We start from the raw sequence: 19,895 nt of genomic DNA, 5'->3' as shown, positions 1-19,895 counted from the left end.
TGCCTGACATGAGGACAGTTTTGCTTTTGGGGGCCACTGGCACAGACCCCTGGGTCATCTCCAGCTTTTAACAGTTCATTAATGACCTCAAGCTTCTCCCATTACCTGCATTATTATATCTGTCTGCATTATAGCTATTTTCTGTAGCTGGTAAAGAGATCCCTGTTTAACGTTCAATAAAGTTAGTTAAGAAAATACCCCCCCCCCCGTTTGTACCTGCCCTTTGCACTGATCAGTATTTTGGCACTTCAGCATTGCTTTTCCACCTTGCGTCATTACTTAACTCCTCCCATAGACGTCGCATGTTTCAAATTGTTGTGGGGTAGCATTTCTGTTTGATAAATGTTTGTAGAGGTCTGTTGAATGTAAGGCGATGCATTTAGTAATGAATATAATAAATATGTATAACACAATACATCACTATATCTGAGAAACAATACATAAATGAAACAATGTTATTCCGTTCCACCCCCTTTGTCGTCACGCTCGGGTACAGGCGCGCTCAGTGAGATTTGGCGCTAGTGTTGCCTTGAGAGGGGAATAACTTTTTAATGTCTTTTGACTTTTTAGTGATTTTGTTTTACATATATTGATTAGCATTTTATGGATAATAATGTCGGATGAAGAACCGAAGGTCCCGGAGGATCTCTTTAAAGATGTTAAATTTTACGTGGTCGGGGACATTGACCAAAAGGTAAAGCTATCACTGTTGACATACAGCTAGCTAACCTAGCGAAGCAATGACGTTTACCGCACTAGCCGGTTAGCATAGCGAAACGCTAACAGACAGTGTTTCCATTTCACTTTTGTAACCCGTATTGTTTGCAGATTTGGTGTATACACTAATACATGCATTGCGTTTTACAAATATATATGAAGTTGTCATTGATCCAGATGAGGTTAGTTTGTTGACGTTAGCGACCGTAGCCAGTTGGATGCTTAGCTAGCTAGCCAGTTTTCTACGAGTGCAGGTTAGCCAACCAGTATTCTGGCATTCCTATGACTTGGTTATCCAATTTTGCAATGCAGCTAGTAATACAGTAAATATACACTTGGCATGTTTTGCATTTAATATGTATGGATTACCATAGCTAGAACGAGATGTATTGATAAACCCAGGGTCGTTACAATAATATTGAGGTGAAAGCCCATCCTCGGTTTGCTGAATTGTGCGCCTGTCATTGCGCATATGCGAGGACAAATCCGCCATTGTAGAGATGCAAGTGGCAACTTCCTGCCAAATAATGCCTTTAATTTACGCGCCTGTGTTTATAAACTGATTTATCGTGTACATAGGATGAATATGCCTAGTTAAATACATCACGAACATGTTCAAATTGTTCCTTCAAACTATGTTTCAAATAATCAATCCCACTGAGATAGATTTGGCCTATACCGTGCATATTCTTGTCACTTACTAGCTAGCTAATAATCAACAGTATCTTATACTGCTCATTGATAACGTCAATTTCTTAAGTATACAGGCCACCCCATGATTGATGAATAACGTCTTTGATGCCTACTGCCTTTTCTTATCACACTTTGGTTGGAATTGTACACATTTATCATATAATTTGTCATATTTTTTTTTTTTTACAAAAGTTGATTTTATTAAATACTTTCTTAACACTTTTTTGTTATTGTAAAACTGCATTGTTGGTTAAGGGCTTGTAAGTAAGCAATTTCACTGTTGTATTATGCAAATACGATTTGATTTGATCATGTGCATATAACTGGTTCATTCGATCCCCAGGTGTTCTGTTTTACTTCATTGATGTAAGTCGCTCTGGATAAGAGCGTCTGCTAAATGACTTAAATGTAATGTAATGATGTGATTTCATGTGCACTTTAGGTTGTCCAGCTGCTGAAAGCAGGGAAAGGCAAGGAGGTCTCATACAATGCCTTGGCTACACACATTATAGCAGAGGATGGAGATAACCCAGAGGTTGGGGAGTCACGAGAGGTCTTTGACCTTCCAGTTGTCAAGGTAAGGGTGTGAATTATACATGGATAACTGCCAAAATAAAGGAAACGCCAACATAACATGTTTTAATTGTGCGTTGGACCACCACAACCTGCCAGAACAGCTTCAATGAGCCTTGGCATAGATTCTACAAGTGTCTGGAAGTATATTGGAGGGACACAACATCATTTTCCCACAAGAAATTCCATAATTTGGGGCGTATTTATTATGCAGATTCGGTTGCAAAACGTTTCTTTAACAAGTCAATGGAATGAAACGGGGAGGGACCGACCTGAATTTGTCCAATAGAAACTCTCGTTTTAGTTATGTTTTGCAACTGTTTGGCTAATGATTACACCCCAGGTTTTTTTGTTGATGGTGGTGGGAAAGTACATCATTTTCAAATCAAATCAAATCAAAATTTATTTGTCACATACACATGGTTAGCAGATGTTAATGCGAGTGTAGCGAAATGCTTGTGCTTCTAGTTCCGACAATGCAGTGATAACCAACAAGTAATCTAACTAACAATTCTAAAACTACTGTCTTATACACAGTGTAAGGGGATAAGGAACATGTACATAAGGATATATGAATGAGTGATGGTACAGAGCAGCATACAGTAGATGGTATCGAGTACAGTATATACATATGAGATGAGTGTGTAGACAAAGTAAACAAAGTGGCATAGTTAAAGTGGCTAGTGATACAAGTGTTACATAAGGATGCAGTCGATGATGTAGAGTACAGTATATACATATGCATATGAGATGAATAATGTAGGGTAAGTAACATTATATAAGGTAGCATTGTTTAAAGTGGCTAGTGATATATTTACATCATTTCCCATCAATTCCCATTATTAAAATGGCTGGAGTTGGGTCAGTGTCAATGACAGTGTGTTGGCAGCAGCCACTCAATGTTAGTGGTGGCTGTTTAACAGTCTGATGGCCTTGAGATATAAGCTGTTTTTCAGTCTCTCAAGGCCCAAAGAGTGTTCTTTAGGAATGTAGTGAAGTAAAAGTTGTCAAAAATATGAATAGTAATGTACAGATACCCCCAAAACCTACTTAAGTAATACTTTAAAGTATTTTTACTGAAGTACTTTACACCACTGTCACTGTGATGCTATGGCATCCAAAATAATGGGCAACTGGGCATTTGTATACATTACCCTACCCTAAGCATGATATGCTGTTAATGGGTTATTTCTCAGGAACCACACCTGTGTGGAAACACCTGCTTTCAATATACTTTATCCCTCATTTACTCAAGTGTTTCCTTTATTTTGGCAGGTACCTGTATATCCCTTTATGTAGACAATTCACAAAAAAACCTGGAGCCTTGGTGGTGTGAAGGGAAAACGTTAAACTGTTTAAAACTCTGTTTTCCTTGTTTTTCAGCCGTCTTGGGTGACTTTGTCCGTCAGATGTGGAGACCTGCTACCGTATCTTTTCATAGAAATGAATTTCATGAACAATTGATTGATGGTTGTGAATTATATTTTAACGGTAACACTTTAGCTGAACATTTGAGTTGAATGACTTTCTTAACATAAGATAATTCAGAGTTACCGGTTTCTCCCCAGAGTCAGGACAAATATTCTTCGGTGTCACGGCATGTCTACCTAAAGTATGTACCTTTACGTATATATTGTTTTATGGATTTATTAGGATACGTATTTTATATCATGTTAAGATCTTTCTCATGCATTTGTTTGTTTAGCTACCAGAAGATCTGAACACTCTTTGGGCCTTGATCACTTTTTATGGTGGTGACTGTCAACTCAACCTAAACAAGAAATGTACTCACCTGATTGTTCCAGAGCCAAAAGGGGTAATTATTTTTTCAGTACTATTCTTGCCATATTAAGTTTTGTCATTCTTGTGTGGTGTTTGTGTTTTTCTAATGTAAAATTATTCCAATGCTCTTCCGATTCACAAGAAAATATGGGGGGGAAAACACGATTTAAAGTGTTCACCCATTTTGGAGAAAATGGACAAATTGGTGAATTGGAACAGTCTTTTGAAAAATAATGCCTGCATGTTACTATTTTTAGGATCTATTGAGGTGCCTGCTGAGGCCTTGCTTGTGTTGGACATTTTATAAGTCTTGCTTTGGCACTGGTATGTCTGATGGTTATTGCAGGAAGGGGATGTCTTGTTTTACTGCTGTCTTTATGCTCAGGCACCAGGAGGTAGAGCCTGCCCATAGGCTGTCTAGTGTCTAGTCTTTGCTTGGCCACTGAGAAATGCCTGAACACAACATGTCTTTGTGTTCAGTCTTCAGGTTGTATTCTAATGAAACAATTAATCTCAAGATCTTGATAGCTGTACTATGTTGGTCAGATGATACCAAAACACACATTTTTGCAGTACACAGAAAGAACACACCTGAAACGAATACACCTGAAACGTATTATGTCTGTACATTCACGCCGTGAATTGTGTTTTCCAGGAAAAGTATGAGGTTGCCCTGAAGCACAGCAGCATCAAAATCGTCACGCCGGAGTGGATCACACACTCCGCATTGGACAAGAGTAGGAAGGACGAGGCTCTGTACCACCCCCGGCTGACCTACCAGGAGGAGGATGAGGAAAGCGAGTACGAGTCGCGCTCTGAGGGCAGCTACAGCCCTCCAGGCCGCAGGCGCCCAGGCCCCAGGTCCCGGAGATCCAGCCCTTCATCAAGAGATGACTCCCCTGCTAGTGGCCGAGGAGGGACCTCGCCCAAAGCCGAGCGACGAGACGAACTCATGTTTGATGACTCGGATGACTCTTCCACGGAGAAGGAAGAGCGGAATCTGAACTGGACCCCAGCGGAGATGACCGGGCCGCCCCTGGGTCCCAAACGCAGACTGCAGCCAGTGAAGGACTCTGGCCTGATCAACCTCTGTGCCAGTGTTCCCCCTGTGCCAGGCAGTGCAGGGCCATCAGAAGCCCGGGCTGCCCTAGTACCCAGTGCTGCCCAGCCGGGGGCAGAGAGGACAGAGGGCATGGCAGGCTGGAGCCCAGCGGCCAGGACACTACGGAACATCACCAACAACTCTGACATCCAGCAGACCACAAGGCCCCCCAACGTTGCACACGTAAGAACACCGTTCTTTGGCGTTCTCTCAGGCTTTCTTTCTTGCTTGTTTTCTTTTGCAGTAGTGGTGTGAAATCAGGGTTCGAAACGGCGACCAGAACTCTCGCATTTGCAACCATTTTACTTGGCAATTTTTTTATGGAGTTGGTCACATAATTTTTTGGTTAACAACTTGCTTAAAAAAATGCTGTTACCATGATTTATTCAAACCATTATGTGTATTTGACCAAATATAAACCATATGAAAGTATCTGCCTGCCCCTGTTTCGCTGTCGTCTGCTGTGTGAGCGAGCCACTCTCACTCCCTCTCCCTCTATGCTCATGGAGGAGAGAGGGATGGATTCTAATAAGCATAAAAGCATATGACCGTTGCTCAAAATGCATTTGTGGGAAAAATATAGTTTTCAAAGCAACTACTGTTGTTCTAGTTACAGAGAGGGTGGCAGGTAGCCTAGTGGTTAGAGCATAGGGCCAGTAACCGAAAGGTTTCTGTATCGAATCCCCGAGCTGACAAGGTAAAAATCTGTTGTTCTGCCCCTGAACAAGGCAATTACAAGGCAGTAACCCACTCGTCATTGTAAATAAGAATGTATTCTTAGCTGGCTTGCCTAGTTAAATAAAGGCAAAAAATAATGTAAATGCCCAGTAGAATTTTATGTTCGGGCCAGTAGTTTTTTAAAACTCTTAGTAAATCTATCCAAATCAATCTAAGAACACAAGGGCATGCTAATTTAAAATATGGCGAGTCATTATTAGCCTGGTTCTGTATGGAATCCAGGTACATATGGGACACAGGTCAGGTCATTAAGGTCACATAGCGGCAAAGTATTGGTGCAATGCCATCAACTGAAAAAGTTGATGTCATTGATAAAATGTCAACATTTGTTTGGTTTCTTACCACAGATCCTACAGAGTCTCTCTGCCTCAACGAAGACATTAGAGCAGCAGCAGCAAACGAACCAGAGCCAGCCCAACGCCCAACCCAACCCACTCCTGTTCAACCAAGCGAAGCCCCAAGGTCAGCAGCAGCTCACAGCCGAAGCACAGCAGCAGTTACTGCAGCAGCAGTCTCATCAGGTCCCCCAACAACAACAACAGCCACAACAACAACAGCCACAACAACAACACCCACCTCAGCAGCTGCCACAGCAGCAGCACCCCATGCTGCAGCATCTCCCACCACAGCAACTCATGCAGTTGCACCACCAGCAGCAACAACAACAACAACAACAGCAGCAGCAGCAGCCGCAGGTTCCTCAGCCAGGTTTCCCTCCTCAGTTGCCACAACAACAAGCACATCAGTTCATCCAGCAGCAGCCACAGCAACAGCAGATCCACCAACAACAGATCTTCACCCAGCAACAACAACAACAACCACAACATGCATTCTCGCAGCAACAACTGCGACCGCAGCAGCTCCTGCGGCCACCAATGCAGCAGCAGCAGCTCCAGCAGCAGCAGCATGCTTTACAACAGCAGCTACAGCAGTTCCAGCAGCACAGGCTCCAGCAACAGCTGCAGCAGCAACAGCAGCAGCAGCAACAGCAGCAGAACCAGCAGCAACAGCAACTCCATCAACAACACCTCCAACAGCAGCAGCAGCAGCATTTCCTCCAGCAACAGATGCAGCAGCAGCACATGCAGCAGCTCCAGCAACAACAGCAGCAGCAGCATCTGAAGAGCCAGCAGCAGTCGCTGCAGCAGCATCCAAGCCAGCAGCCACTCCAGCAGCCGCAGCAGCAGCAGCAGCAAGGGTCACTGCAGCCTCAGCTCCAGCCGCCTCAAGTGCACCAGCTGTTTGGCCACGAGCCAGGACAAGAGAGTAAGTTCTCTAAGACAGAATTGAGGTTTCAATTTCAGTTTCAGGTCATTACAAAAAGTCATCAAAATACATTAAGAAAACAATCGTGATCAGATGATATACATCCAATGATCATCATGCTGTTTTTAATGGTTATAGTTCTGATTTGTTTGACTAACCAAACATTGTTCTGTTTGCTGCTGTAGTTCCTGAAGATGGCTTCTTGGTGGGCTGTGTGTTTGCTGTTGCTGACTACCCAGAGCAGATGGCAGACAAGCAGCTCCTTGCCACGTGGAAGAGAGTAAGAAAAAAAAAACGTTCATTATTTTCTTGGACTTATCTTTATCTTGTGTCTTAGCAAACAGCATTCATTATAACTGCATTTTTTTCAACTACTGTTTTTCCCCTTGCATTGCTGAGTTGTATTTTGTGAATCACAGATTATCCAGGCCTATGGTGGAACTGTGGACTCCTCTCTCAACAACCGCTGCACTCACCTGCTCTGTGAAACTCAAGTTAGCAGCATGTATGTCCAGGTAAGCATCACTAAAGAGTTTTTCATCTCAGCTAAAGGCTTGTTTGAAGGACAAGTGTGTGTGTGTTAGAGTCCTGCATCGGGTCGGATACCCGTGGTTGACCCGCAAAAAAAACAGCTGGCGGGTGGAATGAAAGTAGAGATCGACCGATTATGATTTTTCAACGCCGATACCGATTTATTGGAGGACCCAAAAAAGCCGATACCGATTTAATCGGACGGTTTAAAATATATATATATATTTAAAAAATAATTAGATTTTTTTATTTTTTATATATATTTTAATTAATTAATTTAAAAAAATGTATTTTATTTATTTATGTCATTATTACAAATAAATACAATTACAACAATACTGAATGAACACTTTTATTTTAACTTAATATAATTCATCAATAAAATCAATTTAGCCTCAAATAAATAATGTTCAATTTAGTTTAAATAATGCAAAAACAAAGTGTTGGAGGAGAAAGTAAAAGTGCAATATGTGCCATGTAAAAAAGCTAACGTTTAAGTTCCTTGCTCAGAACATGAGAACATTTGAAAGCTGGTGGTTCCTTTTAACATGAGTCTTCAATATTCCTAATACACAAGTATATATTTTTAAACCTGCATATTTAGTTAATATTGCCTGCTAACATTAATTTATTTTAACTAGGGAAATTGTCACTTCTCTTGCGTTCTGTGCAACAGAGTCGGGGTATATACAGCAGTTTGGGCTGCCTGGCTCAATACGAACTGTGAAGACTATTTCTTCCTAACAAAGACAGCCAACTTCGCTAAACGGGGGATGATTTAACAAAAGCGCATTTGCGGGAAAAAAAGTATAATCGTTGCATGAATTTACCTAACCATAAACATCAATGCCTTTCTTAAAATCAATGCACAGAAGTATATATTTTAAAACTTAATATTTAGTTTAAATAAATTCATATTACCAGGCAATATTAAACTAGGGAAATTGTGTCAATTTTCTTGCGTTCATTGCACGCGAGTCAAGGTATATGCAACAGTTTGGGCCGCCTGGCTCGTTGCGAACTAATTTGCCAGAATTTTGCATAATTATGACATAAAGCTATACTGTTACACTGGCAGTACTATAGTGCCTATAAGAACATCCAATAGTCAAAGGTATATGAAATACAAATTGTATAGAGAGAAATAGTCCTATAATAACCTCAACCTAAAACTTCTTACCTGGGAATAAGAAAGGCGTTGATGTTTATGGTTAGGTACACATTGGTGCAACAACAGTGCTTTTTTTGCGAATGCGTGTGTTAAATCACCCATTTGGCGAAGTAGGCTATGATTCAATGATAAATTAACGGGCACTGCAACGATTATATGCAACGCAGGATACGCTAGATAAACTAGTAATATCATCAACCATGTGTAGTTAACTAGTGATTATGTTTGATTGTTTTTTATAAGATATGTTTAATGCTAGCTAGCACCTTACTTTGGCTCCTTGCTGCACTCGCATAACAGGTAGTCAGCCTGCCACGCAGTCTCCTCGTGGAGTGCAATGTAATCGGCCATGATCGGTGTCCAAAAATGCTGATTACCGATTGTTATGAAAACTTGAAATCGGCCCTAATTAATCGGCCATTCCGATTTTAATCGGTCGACCTCTAAATGAAAGCATTATTTCAACCCGCGGGTCGGCTCATGGTTCAGAACAATTATTCTGCGGGTCAGAAACATTTTAAATCAAGATTCTATTTTTTTTACAAACCCAGGAGCTTGTTATGTTGCATTGGGTTGTGAGTTCCATTCTGTGAGTGGTGAGGCAGACTTATAGGCTACTAGCCATGCATGCAGTGGAACTGTCCATTATTTGTGTGGTGTTGAAACTTATGTTTCACCCCCCCCCCATGTGAGAATACATTGCCAAGTTTAGGCCTACTTTCCATTGATAGTCTAGCTCGCATGAAAAGGGCAAACGTAACCAGAGAATAAAAAGGTTATGAAATTCAGAATTGGGAAAATAGGCGCTGTGCGGGTGAAATCCCTGGTTTGGTTTGGATGGATCATTGTGAACAAGAACAACAATCTGGTAGATGGATACACCGCCTGCAAAAAGTGCAAGCAGGTATTTCTTTACAATAGGCTAATTCAGTTTATTAGCACATTAATTCAGGCTTTTGTTAATTTAGACCAGGGGTTCCCAAACTTTTTCACACCTTCCAGCATTAGGGAACATTCTGTGCTTATTTCCTGCAATTCTACACATTTTGTCATGGGGTGCAAATATAATTTGCTTTAAAACTGCAATTCTTTACATTTTACCATGTGTGTTCATTTGATATATATATATTTATTTATTTAACCAGGCAAGTCAGTTAAGAACATATTCTTATTTTCAATGACGGCCTGGGAACAGTGGGTTAACTGCCTGTTCAGAGGCAGAACGACCTTGTCAGCTCGGGGGTTTGAACTCGCAACTTTCCGGTTACTAGTCCAACGCTCTAACCACTAGGCTACGCTGCCGCCCCTGAGTGAGAACAAAATTACAACAATATTTATTTGGCAACGAAAGAGAAAAAAAAACATTAGCTGACATGAGCTAGTTGATATGTACATTTCTGACAAGTTATACATGGCTCTCTAAAGTAAGTAATGACTGACATGACAAGAGAAACTGATGATGCACTACCCAATTTCGAAATTGCTCTTTGTGCTTTCTACTATGACAACTTTCAAGAGTTAGTTTAATGCCGGACTGAGTAAAAAAAATTGGTGGGGGACCCCACAGTTTGGGAATCACTGATTTACACAGGCCATATCAAGTTTAAACCAGTGTGCCTGGTAAAAGTTGTGAGTATAACCTACTAAATATATATATTTTTGCATCCTATATTAGATTCTGGGAATTGTTTAAGTTTCAATTAAACTATTTTATTATTTAAACAATGTTGAATGTAAAGGTTTCGTTATGTCAGCTAAGAAGGCTAATTAGATTAATTTTTTTTAGAGGGATATGAGTCGTCTGTGTGCCGGATCTCATTGTGAAAATAAAAATATATTGTTCTTAATTCATGGCATGGTTCCCTTTTATCCAAATGTTGAATAGACATGCAGACAAATGAATTCATACGGGCCAGGGAAGGGGAATAACAGCCTTCTATTCAATTAATGAACCATTTTTATTATTATATATGTTATTATTATATATTATTATATATTATATATGTTATTTGGCGGGTCATGGATCGGCTCTCAGAACTATTCTATGCGGGTGTGTCGGGTTATGAGAAAAATCAGTCCTGATGTAGGGTATATTGGGTGGGGCTCGGAATTGATGTGGCCGGGGCAGATGTGTCTCCAAAAAAACGGACCCGTGCAGGACTCTAGTGTGTGTGTGTCCGTTATATTAGGTTTTAAAGGTCATCTCTCTTGTTGCTGTACCTCAGGCCCTACGGGAGGGGAGACGCTGTGTCACTGCCCACTGGCTGAACACAATCCTGAAAAAAAAAGATGGTTCCTCCCCACAGAACCCTACACCTCCCCTTCGCCTTCCCACCTGGAGCGAAGCCCTGCTCACAACACGTACGCATCACTTCCTCTTTATCTCGCCACATTCAAAACATCTAACATGGTTTGGGAACTGCTTTCATTTGTTTTTATTTTGAACAACGGTTCCATTTTTAATACCCTCAAACACCAAATTAGGCCTACCAAAACCAAAAAATAAAGGGCACCATCTCTGTCAATCGTGGATGACAATTCTTCACGTTTTACAGATGAAACGTCCAAGCTGTATGCCAACCATTTGAATCAAAATCAGTTTCAGGGGTACATGTTTTCAGATCTTCTTGATTGATGTACATAACCTACTGTTCGAGTGCATTTTAGAGCAGATTGAGTTCACAAGCTACAGCCTCCCTGTGTTTTGTTTGTCAAAGCACATATTTTGCCCAGTGGCACGTTCTGTTGAGTCTTGGCCTCATGATTTTAAAAAATGCAACCATTCAGCACAATCGTCCTGAAGTCTTATACGAAATGATGTGTTTTTTGGTCTAACAGTAACATTTTACTAGCTATTATATTTGGTTTGTTATGTTGAATACTGGTTAATCATTAAATGATCTTGCGTGAACTTGATTCCACTTCAACTTTATTAAATGAGCACCATTGCATTCTGAGAAGTGACAGAGCGTTGCTCCGGCAGCACTACACCCATGGGTACAATCATACATTTTGCATTGGTGTATGATGAGGTAATGACTAGAATTCCAAGGAGAACTAGGCCTATGTAATGAATAGCTCAGAAGTAGAGTTCATAGCTTCAATAGTAAGTCCATTGACGTTCCTAACATTCGTTCCTCCTCAGATCATCTCTGTGACTGGCTTTGTGGACTCAGACCGTGATGACCTGAAGCTAATGGCCTATCTGGCAGGAGCCAGATACACAGGCTACCTCTGTCGTAGCAACACCGTGCTCATCTGTAAAGAGTACGAGAAGATATTGATATGCTTTCACCTATTTAGAATGGCATGTAAATGTTGTAGACACAGTCAAGTTATTGGTGTAATCATGTTCAGAATTTGTGTGGATGGGTTTCAGGTTTTATATATACAGTGGAGCAAAAAAATATTTAGTCAGCCACTAATTGTGCAAGTTCTCCCACTTAAAAATATGAGAGGCCTGTAATTTTCATCATAGGTACACTTCAACTATGACAGACAAAATGAGAGAAAAACATCCAGAAAATCACATTGTAGGATTTTTAAGAATTTATTTGCAAATTATGGTGGAAAATAAGTATTTGGTCACCTGCAAACAAGGAAGATTTCTGGCTCTCACGGACCTGTAACTTCTTCTTTATTAAGAGGCTCCTCTGTCCTCCACTCGTTACCTGTATTAATGGCACCTGTTTGAACTTGTTATCAGTATAAAAGACACCTGTCCACAACCTCAAACAGTCACACTCCAAACTCCACTATGGCCAAGACCAAAGAGCTGTCAAAGGACACCAGAAACAACAGACCTGCACCAGGCTGGGAAGACTGCATCTGCAAAAGGTAAGCAGCTTGGTTTGAAGAAATCAACTGGGGGAGCAATTATTAGTAAATAAAAGACATACAAGACCACTGATAATCTCCCTCGATCTGGGGCTCCACGCAAGATCTCCCCCCCGTGGGGTCAAAATGATCTCAAGAACATCCCAGAACCACACGGGGGGGACCTAGTGGATAAGAGCGTCTGCTAAATGACTTAAATGTAAAAAAAATGTAGTGAATGACCTGCAGAGAGCTGGGACCAAAGTAACAAAGCCTACCATCAGTAACACACTAAAACGCCAGGGACTCAGGTCCTTCTGTAGCTCAGTTGGTAGAGCATGGCGCTTGTAACGCCAGGGTAGTGGGTTCGATTCCCGGGACCACCCATACGTAGAATGTATGCACACATGACTGTAAGTCGCTTTGGATAAAAGCGTCCGCTAAATGGCATATTTCTTTCTTTCTTCGTGCAGTGCCAGACGTGTCCCCCTGCTTACGCCAGTACATGTCCAGGCCTGTCTGAAGTTTGCTAGAGAGATTTGGATGATCCAGAAGAAGATTGGGAGAATGTCATATGGTCAGTTGAAACCAAAATATACCTTTGGTAAAAACTCAACTCGTCATGTTTGGAGGACAAAGAATGCTGAGTTGCATCCAAAGAACACCATACCTACTGTGAAGCATGGGGGTGGAAACATCATGCTTTGGGGCTGTTTTTCTGCAAAGGGACCAGGACAACTGATCTGTGTAAAGGAAAGAATGAATGGAGCCATGTATCGTGAGATTTTGAGTGAAAACCTCCTTCCATCAGCAAGGGCATTGAAGATGAAACGTGGCTGGGTCTTTCAGCATGACAATGATCCCAAACACCCTGCCCGGGCAACGAAGGAGTGGCTTCGTAAGAAGCATTTCAAGGTCCTGGAGTGGCCCAGCCAGTCTCCAGATCTCAACCCCAAAATCTTTGGAGGGAGTTGAAAGTCCGTGTTGCCCAGCAACAGCCCCAAAACAGCACTGCTCTAGAGGAGATCTGCATGGAGGAATGGGCCAAAATACCAGCAACAGTGTGTGAAAACCTTGTGAAGACTTACAGAAAACGTAGTGACCTCTGTTATTGCCAACAAAGGGTATATAACAGTATTAAGAAACTTTTGTTATTGAACAAATACTTATTTTCCACCATAATTTGCAAATAAATTTATTAAAAATCCTACAATGTTATTTTCTGGATTTTATTTTCCTCTCATTTTGTCTGTCATAGTTGAAGTGTACCTATGATGAAAATTACAGGCCTTTAAGTGGGAGAACATGCACAATTGGTGGCTGACTAAATACGTTTTTGCCCCACTGTATGTGTGTGTGTGTGTTTTATGCCTGCATCATGTATGTTTTACTTGACTGTTGGAATCCCCTGTGTTAACCCTCTCCCTCCCTGTCTCCTCAGGCCCAGTGGTCTGAAGTATGAGAAGGCCAAGGAGTGGAGGATCCCCTGCGTCAATGCCCAGTGGCTCTGTGACATCCTCCTGGGGAACTTTGAGGCTCTCCGGCAGATCCAGCACAGCAGATACTCCAACTTCAACCTGCAGGAACCACTCATCCCCAACCAGCATCTGGTTCAGAACCTACTGGGTACAGGGTTCAGAAGTCTTACAGTGGGGGCAAGGGGTCTTTACAGCGCATTCGGAAAGTATTGAGAACCCTAACCTTTTTCCACATTTTGTTACGTTAGAGCCTAAACGATTTAATAAAATAAAAAATCCTCATCAATCTACACACAATACCCCATAATGACAAAGCGAAACAGCTTTTTAGACATTTTTGCAAATTTATTTAAAAAACAGATACATTTTATTACACAAGTATTCAGACCCTATGTTATTGGACTCTTAATTTAGCTCAGGTGCATCCTAGTTCCATTGATCATCCTTGAGCTGTTTCTATAACTTGGTTGGAGTCTACTTGTGGAAAATTCAATTGATTGGACATGATTTGGAAAGGCACACAACTGTCTATATAAGGTCCCACAGTTGACAGTGCATTTCAGAGCAAAAACCAAGCCATGAGGTCAAAGGAATTGTCCGTAGAGCTCCGAGACAGGATTGTGTTTATCTGGGGAAGGGTACCAAAACATTTCTGCAGCATTGAAGGTCCCCAAGGAAGCTCTAGGAAGTATCTTCCTAGAGCTGTGACCAAGAACCCAATGGTCACTCTCGTAGAGCTCTGGAGTTCCTCTGTGGAGATGGGAGAACCTTCCAGAAGGACAACCACATATGCAGCACTCTACCAAAGGCCTTTATAGTAGAGTTGCCAGATGGAAGCCACTACTCAGTAAAAGGCACATGACCGCCTACTTGGCATTTGCCAAAAGGCACCTAAAGGACTCTAACCATAAGAAACAAGATTCTCTGGTCTGATGAAGATAGAACTCTTTGACGTGAATGCCAAGAGTCCCGTCTGGAGGAAACCTGGCACCACCCCTACAGTGAAGCATGGTGGTGGCAGCATCATGCTGTGGGGATGTTTTTCAATGACAGAGACTGAGAGCCTAGTCAGGCTCGAGGGAAAGATTGACAGAGTATAGCGAAATCCTTGATGATAAACCTGCTCCACACCTCAGTAGGGTGAAGGTTCACCTTCCAATGAGGACAATGACCCTGAGCACACAGCCAAGACAATGCAGGAGTGGCTTCAGCACAAGTCTCAATGTCCTTGAGTAGCCCAGCCAGAGCCCGGACTTGAACCCAATCGAACATCTCTGGAGAGGCCTGAAAACAGCTGTGCAGCGACGCTCCTCATCTAACTTGACAGAGCTTGAGAGGATCTGCAGATATGAATTGGAGAAACTCCCCAAATACAGGTATGCCAAGCTTGTAGCATCATACTCAAGAAGGCTCAAGGATGTGATCACAAAAAGATGCTTCAACAAAGTACAGAGTAAATGATCTGAATACTTATGTAAATGTGAAATTTCAGTTTTTTTAAATATAAATTTGCAACAATTTCTAAAAACCTATTTTTTTCTTGATAATAATTGGGTATTGAGTGTAGATTTTTTGTTAATATAATCCATTTTTGAATAAGACTATTGTAACAAAATATGGGGGGGGGGGTCAAGGGCTCTGAATACTTTCCGAATGCACTGTATATGGGTAATAATACTTTTTTTAAATTGAGGGTGATGGACAAAATTCTTACCCACAGGTGTGGATTATATAAATTTTTCTCCGTTTGATTTTAGGTGCTTGGCGGGCTCCTGTGAAGGTTTCACCTGATGCGTTGGCAGCATTGCAGCTGCAACAGAAGCAGAGACAGTCTGAGTCAAACTCCCAGCCTCCAAATAAGAAGCCAAGGTGAGTCTCCATCACTCTACATTTCACAGTGTTGTGCAGCACAGTATGTTGAATTAGTCAATCTGCAAAATTTGTGTAAGGAAAAATATTTGTTTCTAAAAAAAAATGTTAAAATGTATGTATGTATGTATGTATGTATGTATGTATGTATGTATGTATGTATGTATGTATGTATGTATGTATGTATGTATGTATGTATGTATGTATGTATGTATGTATGTATGTATGTATGTATGTATGTATGTATGTATGTATGTATGTATGTATGTATGTATGTATGTATGTATGTATGTATGTATGTATGTATGTATGTATGTATGTATGTATGTATGTATGTATGTATGTATGGATACAACGCAATTACCTAAAGTTTCTCACCCAATGATCCAAATGTTCTCTCAATTGTAGACTTGAGGAGATTCAATCCCCAACCAAGAAGCTTCCACCAGAGTCGACACCTTACATTTTCTTTACTGGCTTTGAGCCAACACAGGTCCAACAATTCATGAAGGTAATTGCCTTTTTATGCCTCTGCACAGCTGAGTCTGCAGGAAACAGTCATTGTCTATAATTATTGTTATCAATCACCAATATTTTTCAAAACGTATCACAGGACGACTTCTGATTCTCAGCACTCACAGACCAGCCTCTAACAATGCATCCGATGTCTCCTTTTGTCTATCCAGAGGCTGCACAACCTTGGAGGGGAGATTGCAGAGAGCGCTCAGAAGTGCACCCATCTGGTGGCCAACAAGGTGACGAGGACGGTGAAGTTTCTCACAGCCATGTCAATCGTCAAGCACATTGTCACCCCTGAGTGGTTAGAAGAGAGCTGGAAGAGCCAGAAGTTTGTCGGTATGTTAAATATGCATTCAGTTATTAGAGAATAGATCTGTGTGAGGGAGTTTCATGTTGCGAGACACTGTTGTGATCACTTACTTTTTGTGTGTAGCTTTGTAGAGTGTATGTGGGTTCTTAGAGTGAGTGTGTTTGGTTTTAGAGTTTTTGTACATTCTTCAGAGTAGGGTCCCCCAACTGGTGGCCCGCTGACTGAATTTGGCCCGCGGGTGATTTTATTTCAAAAGTCAAATTTTTTTTATTTTTTTTTTATTGTTGAACAGAAGATTGTGAAAACACCAGCAAATCACTGATATTAATTTAGGAAATCTGTTCCAAAGTATTCCCATGCATAATAGATAGATACAGTATGTGTGATCGTATACAAATCTAAGCAAGGTATAAAACTATTATGTTTTAGTTAAATATGATCTGTTTTGACTTCTTGCTGTCAATTTGCAGAATACAAACTACTTGGAATTATGTTCTGGCTCCCTGACCATCTGCTTAAGAAAATCATCCCTTGGCTGAATCTAGTTGATGATCCCTGCTTTAGACTACAGTATGTGTTTATTCCTTAGAGTATGTGTATTCTTATAGTACGTGTTTGTTTATTCAGATGAGCAGAACTACATGCTGAGAGACGCAGAGGCAGAGGTGCTGTTTGGCTTCAGTCTGGAAGAGTCACTGAAGAGGGCCCACACTGCACCACTCTTCAAGGTTAGTGAAACAATGCACTTATGGAATCTATCCCCAATGTCTATCTGCCTGGACAGTGGACACCAATGTGTATATACTTGTTCTGTCGAGTCATCAGATTGTTGTCGAGTCTATTTGTCTGATTGGATGCATTAGATTAGGGCTGCACAAGGAATCAAATTCACATCGAAATCGCAATATTGACATGTGCAATATCCATATTGCATGCAATATTTTCAAACGCCAGTCAGCCGCATGTAAGGTCCATTTGTAGTTTACCATGTTTGTCGTCCCTCTCTTGCGGCTGCTTCCCACACACCTTCCCACACACTTCCCACACACCAAGCCCCAACCCGTCACTCAACACACCTTCCCACACACCAAGCCCCAACCCGTCACTCAACACACCTTCCCACACACTTCCCACACACCAAGCCCCAACCCGTCACTCAACACACCTTCCCACACACTTCCCACACACCAAGCCCCAACCCGTCACTCAACACACCTTCCCACACACTTCCCACACACCAAGCCCCAACCCGTCACTCAACACACCTTCCCACACACTTCCCACACACCAAGCCCCAACCCGTCACTCAACACACCTTCCCACACACTTCCCACACACCAAGCCCCAACCCGTCACTCAACACACCTTCCCACAAACTTCCCACACACCAAGCCCCAACCCGTCACTCAACACACCTTCCCACACACCTTCCCACACACCAAGCCCCAACCCGTCACTCAACAGCGCAGTTCCACCTCCCCGCTGTTAGCCCAGTTGTTAGTCACTATAAGTTTGCATGCTGTTCTGTCATGTGCAGTCAACAGATTGTTCCTAACAAGCACGATGGTGCTTTCCACTTTGCTTCTTAATATGAATCACTCTATTTCCATGATTCCAACAGTCACCCAAGTGTTTTGAGCTACTCTGTATTAAACATTAGGAACAACTTTCCATGACACAGACTGACCAGGGGAATCCAGCTGAAAGCTATGATCCCTTATTGATGGCTCTTGATAAATCCACTACAATCAGTATAGATGAAGGGGAGGAGACCGGTTAAAGAAGGATTTTTAAGCCTTGATACAATTGTGTCTGTGTGCCATTTAGAGCGTGAATTGGCAAGACAAAATATTTAAGTGCCTTTGAATGGGGTATGGTAGTAGGTGCCAGGCGCACTGGTTTGAGTGTCAAGAACTGCAACACTGCTGGGTTTTTTCCACGCTCAACAGTTTCTCGTGTGTATCAAGAATGGTCAACCACCCAAAGGACATCCAGCCAACTTGACACAATTGTGGGAAGCATTGAAGTCAACATGAGCCAGCATCCCTGTGGAATGCTTTCGACACCATGTAAAGTCCATGCCCTTACGAAATGAGTCTTCTGAGGGCAAACGGGGTGCAACTCAATATTATGAAAGTATTCCTAATGTTTTGTACACTCCGTGTAAGTCAAATCGCAATATTTGGTTAAAAAAAAACACAATTACATTTTTTTGCCCATATCTTGCAGCCCTACATTAGATACCCAACTGGCTCATAAACATGTCTATCTGTTTTTCTCTCCCTCTCTAGGGCAAGTATTTCTACATTACCCCTGGGATCTGTCCAAGCCTTATCACTATGAAAGCCATTGTAGAGAGCGCAGGAGGCAAGGTGCTCCCCAAGCAGCCCTCCTTCCGCAAAATAATGGAGCACAAGCAGAACAAGGTACTGGTCCTCTCCATGTCGTCACAGCATTGTGTTATAAATGTGTACTTGGAAGAATGTGACCGAGGTGATGTTCTATTACTGAACTCGTGGAATGTTTTCTGTTCTTTTCAGAACCTTGCTGAGATCATCCTCATATCCTGTGAGAATGATCTTCATCTCTGTAGAGAGTACTTCTTGAAGAACATTGGTAAGAGAAACCTATAAATGTACATGTGCTTTGGATGTGGCCGATTTGTTTTGACATCCTGTTTTGACTCTACCCTAAACCTACTTCTTGTCTCCCCTGTTTCTTCCTAACAGACACTCACAATGCTGAGTTTATATTGACTGGTGTATTGACACAGAACATGGATTATGAATCATATCCTTTTAAATAAAACATGGGTTTTAAGATCGTGGCAATTGATTGTAGTGATTCTGATTGTGATATCCACTTTGTTTTTCTGTTAAAGCCCAGCTCACCACTTTCCTTAACAATCTCACATATAAATTCACATGATGGCGAAGACAAGAAGGTGAAGATGAGGAGGCAGCAAGGAAGGCTAAAAACAAGTTGCAATGTACAGTCACACTACCCTTGATATTTTGCAAGATTTTGTACACTGTGGATAGATAATCGGTCGTTTTGTAGCTTTTTGTAACAACCGTTAATAATACATACATACATTTATGTTATTTTTGTGGACTGAATGTTTAAATTATGGATTTTAACATGTTTTATTGTATTGTCAAAATGTTCCAGCAATTATTCAACACTTTTGGAATAAAATCAGAACTTTGTTGTCAAAATGAATCTGAGAATTTCATTGCATTCTTACAAATTTCACTATTTAGATATTCATGGTACAGTGCCAAAACTCTGATGCCGAGAGGCATTTTACAATCACAACATAAGAAGCAG

The 19,895-nt window shown here is 41.4% G+C and overlaps 1 protein-coding gene across 1 annotated transcript; it reads left to right on the top strand.

Moving 5' to 3' along the window:
- The first annotated feature begins 391 nt into the window (after positions 1–391).
- paxip1 (PAX interacting (with transcription-activation domain) protein 1) lies at positions 392–19,781 on the top strand. The gene is given in 21 exon segments (XM_046322489.1): positions 392–694; positions 1,853–1,987; positions 3,367–3,410; positions 3,532–3,595; positions 3,689–3,799; positions 4,421–5,050; positions 5,953–6,871; positions 7,057–7,151; positions 7,291–7,386; positions 10,799–10,851; positions 10,853–10,934; positions 11,719–11,840; positions 13,831–14,015; positions 15,625–15,736; positions 16,145–16,247; positions 16,423–16,591; positions 17,193–17,293; positions 18,857–18,991; positions 19,106–19,181; positions 19,295–19,355; positions 19,478–19,781. Coding segments are annotated over 21 exon segments (3,390 nt in total). The 5' UTR covers positions 392–613; the 3' UTR covers positions 19,494–19,781.
- Positions 19,782–19,895: the final 114 nt, after the last annotated feature.

This window comes from Oncorhynchus gorbuscha, linkage group LG22 (genome assembly GCF_021184085.1).
Source record: "Oncorhynchus gorbuscha isolate QuinsamMale2020 ecotype Even-year linkage group LG22, OgorEven_v1.0, whole genome shotgun sequence".
NCBI classification, from domain to species: domain Eukaryota; kingdom Metazoa; phylum Chordata; class Actinopteri; order Salmoniformes; family Salmonidae; genus Oncorhynchus; species Oncorhynchus gorbuscha.
This window is presented reverse-complemented; position numbering and strand designations above follow the sequence as displayed.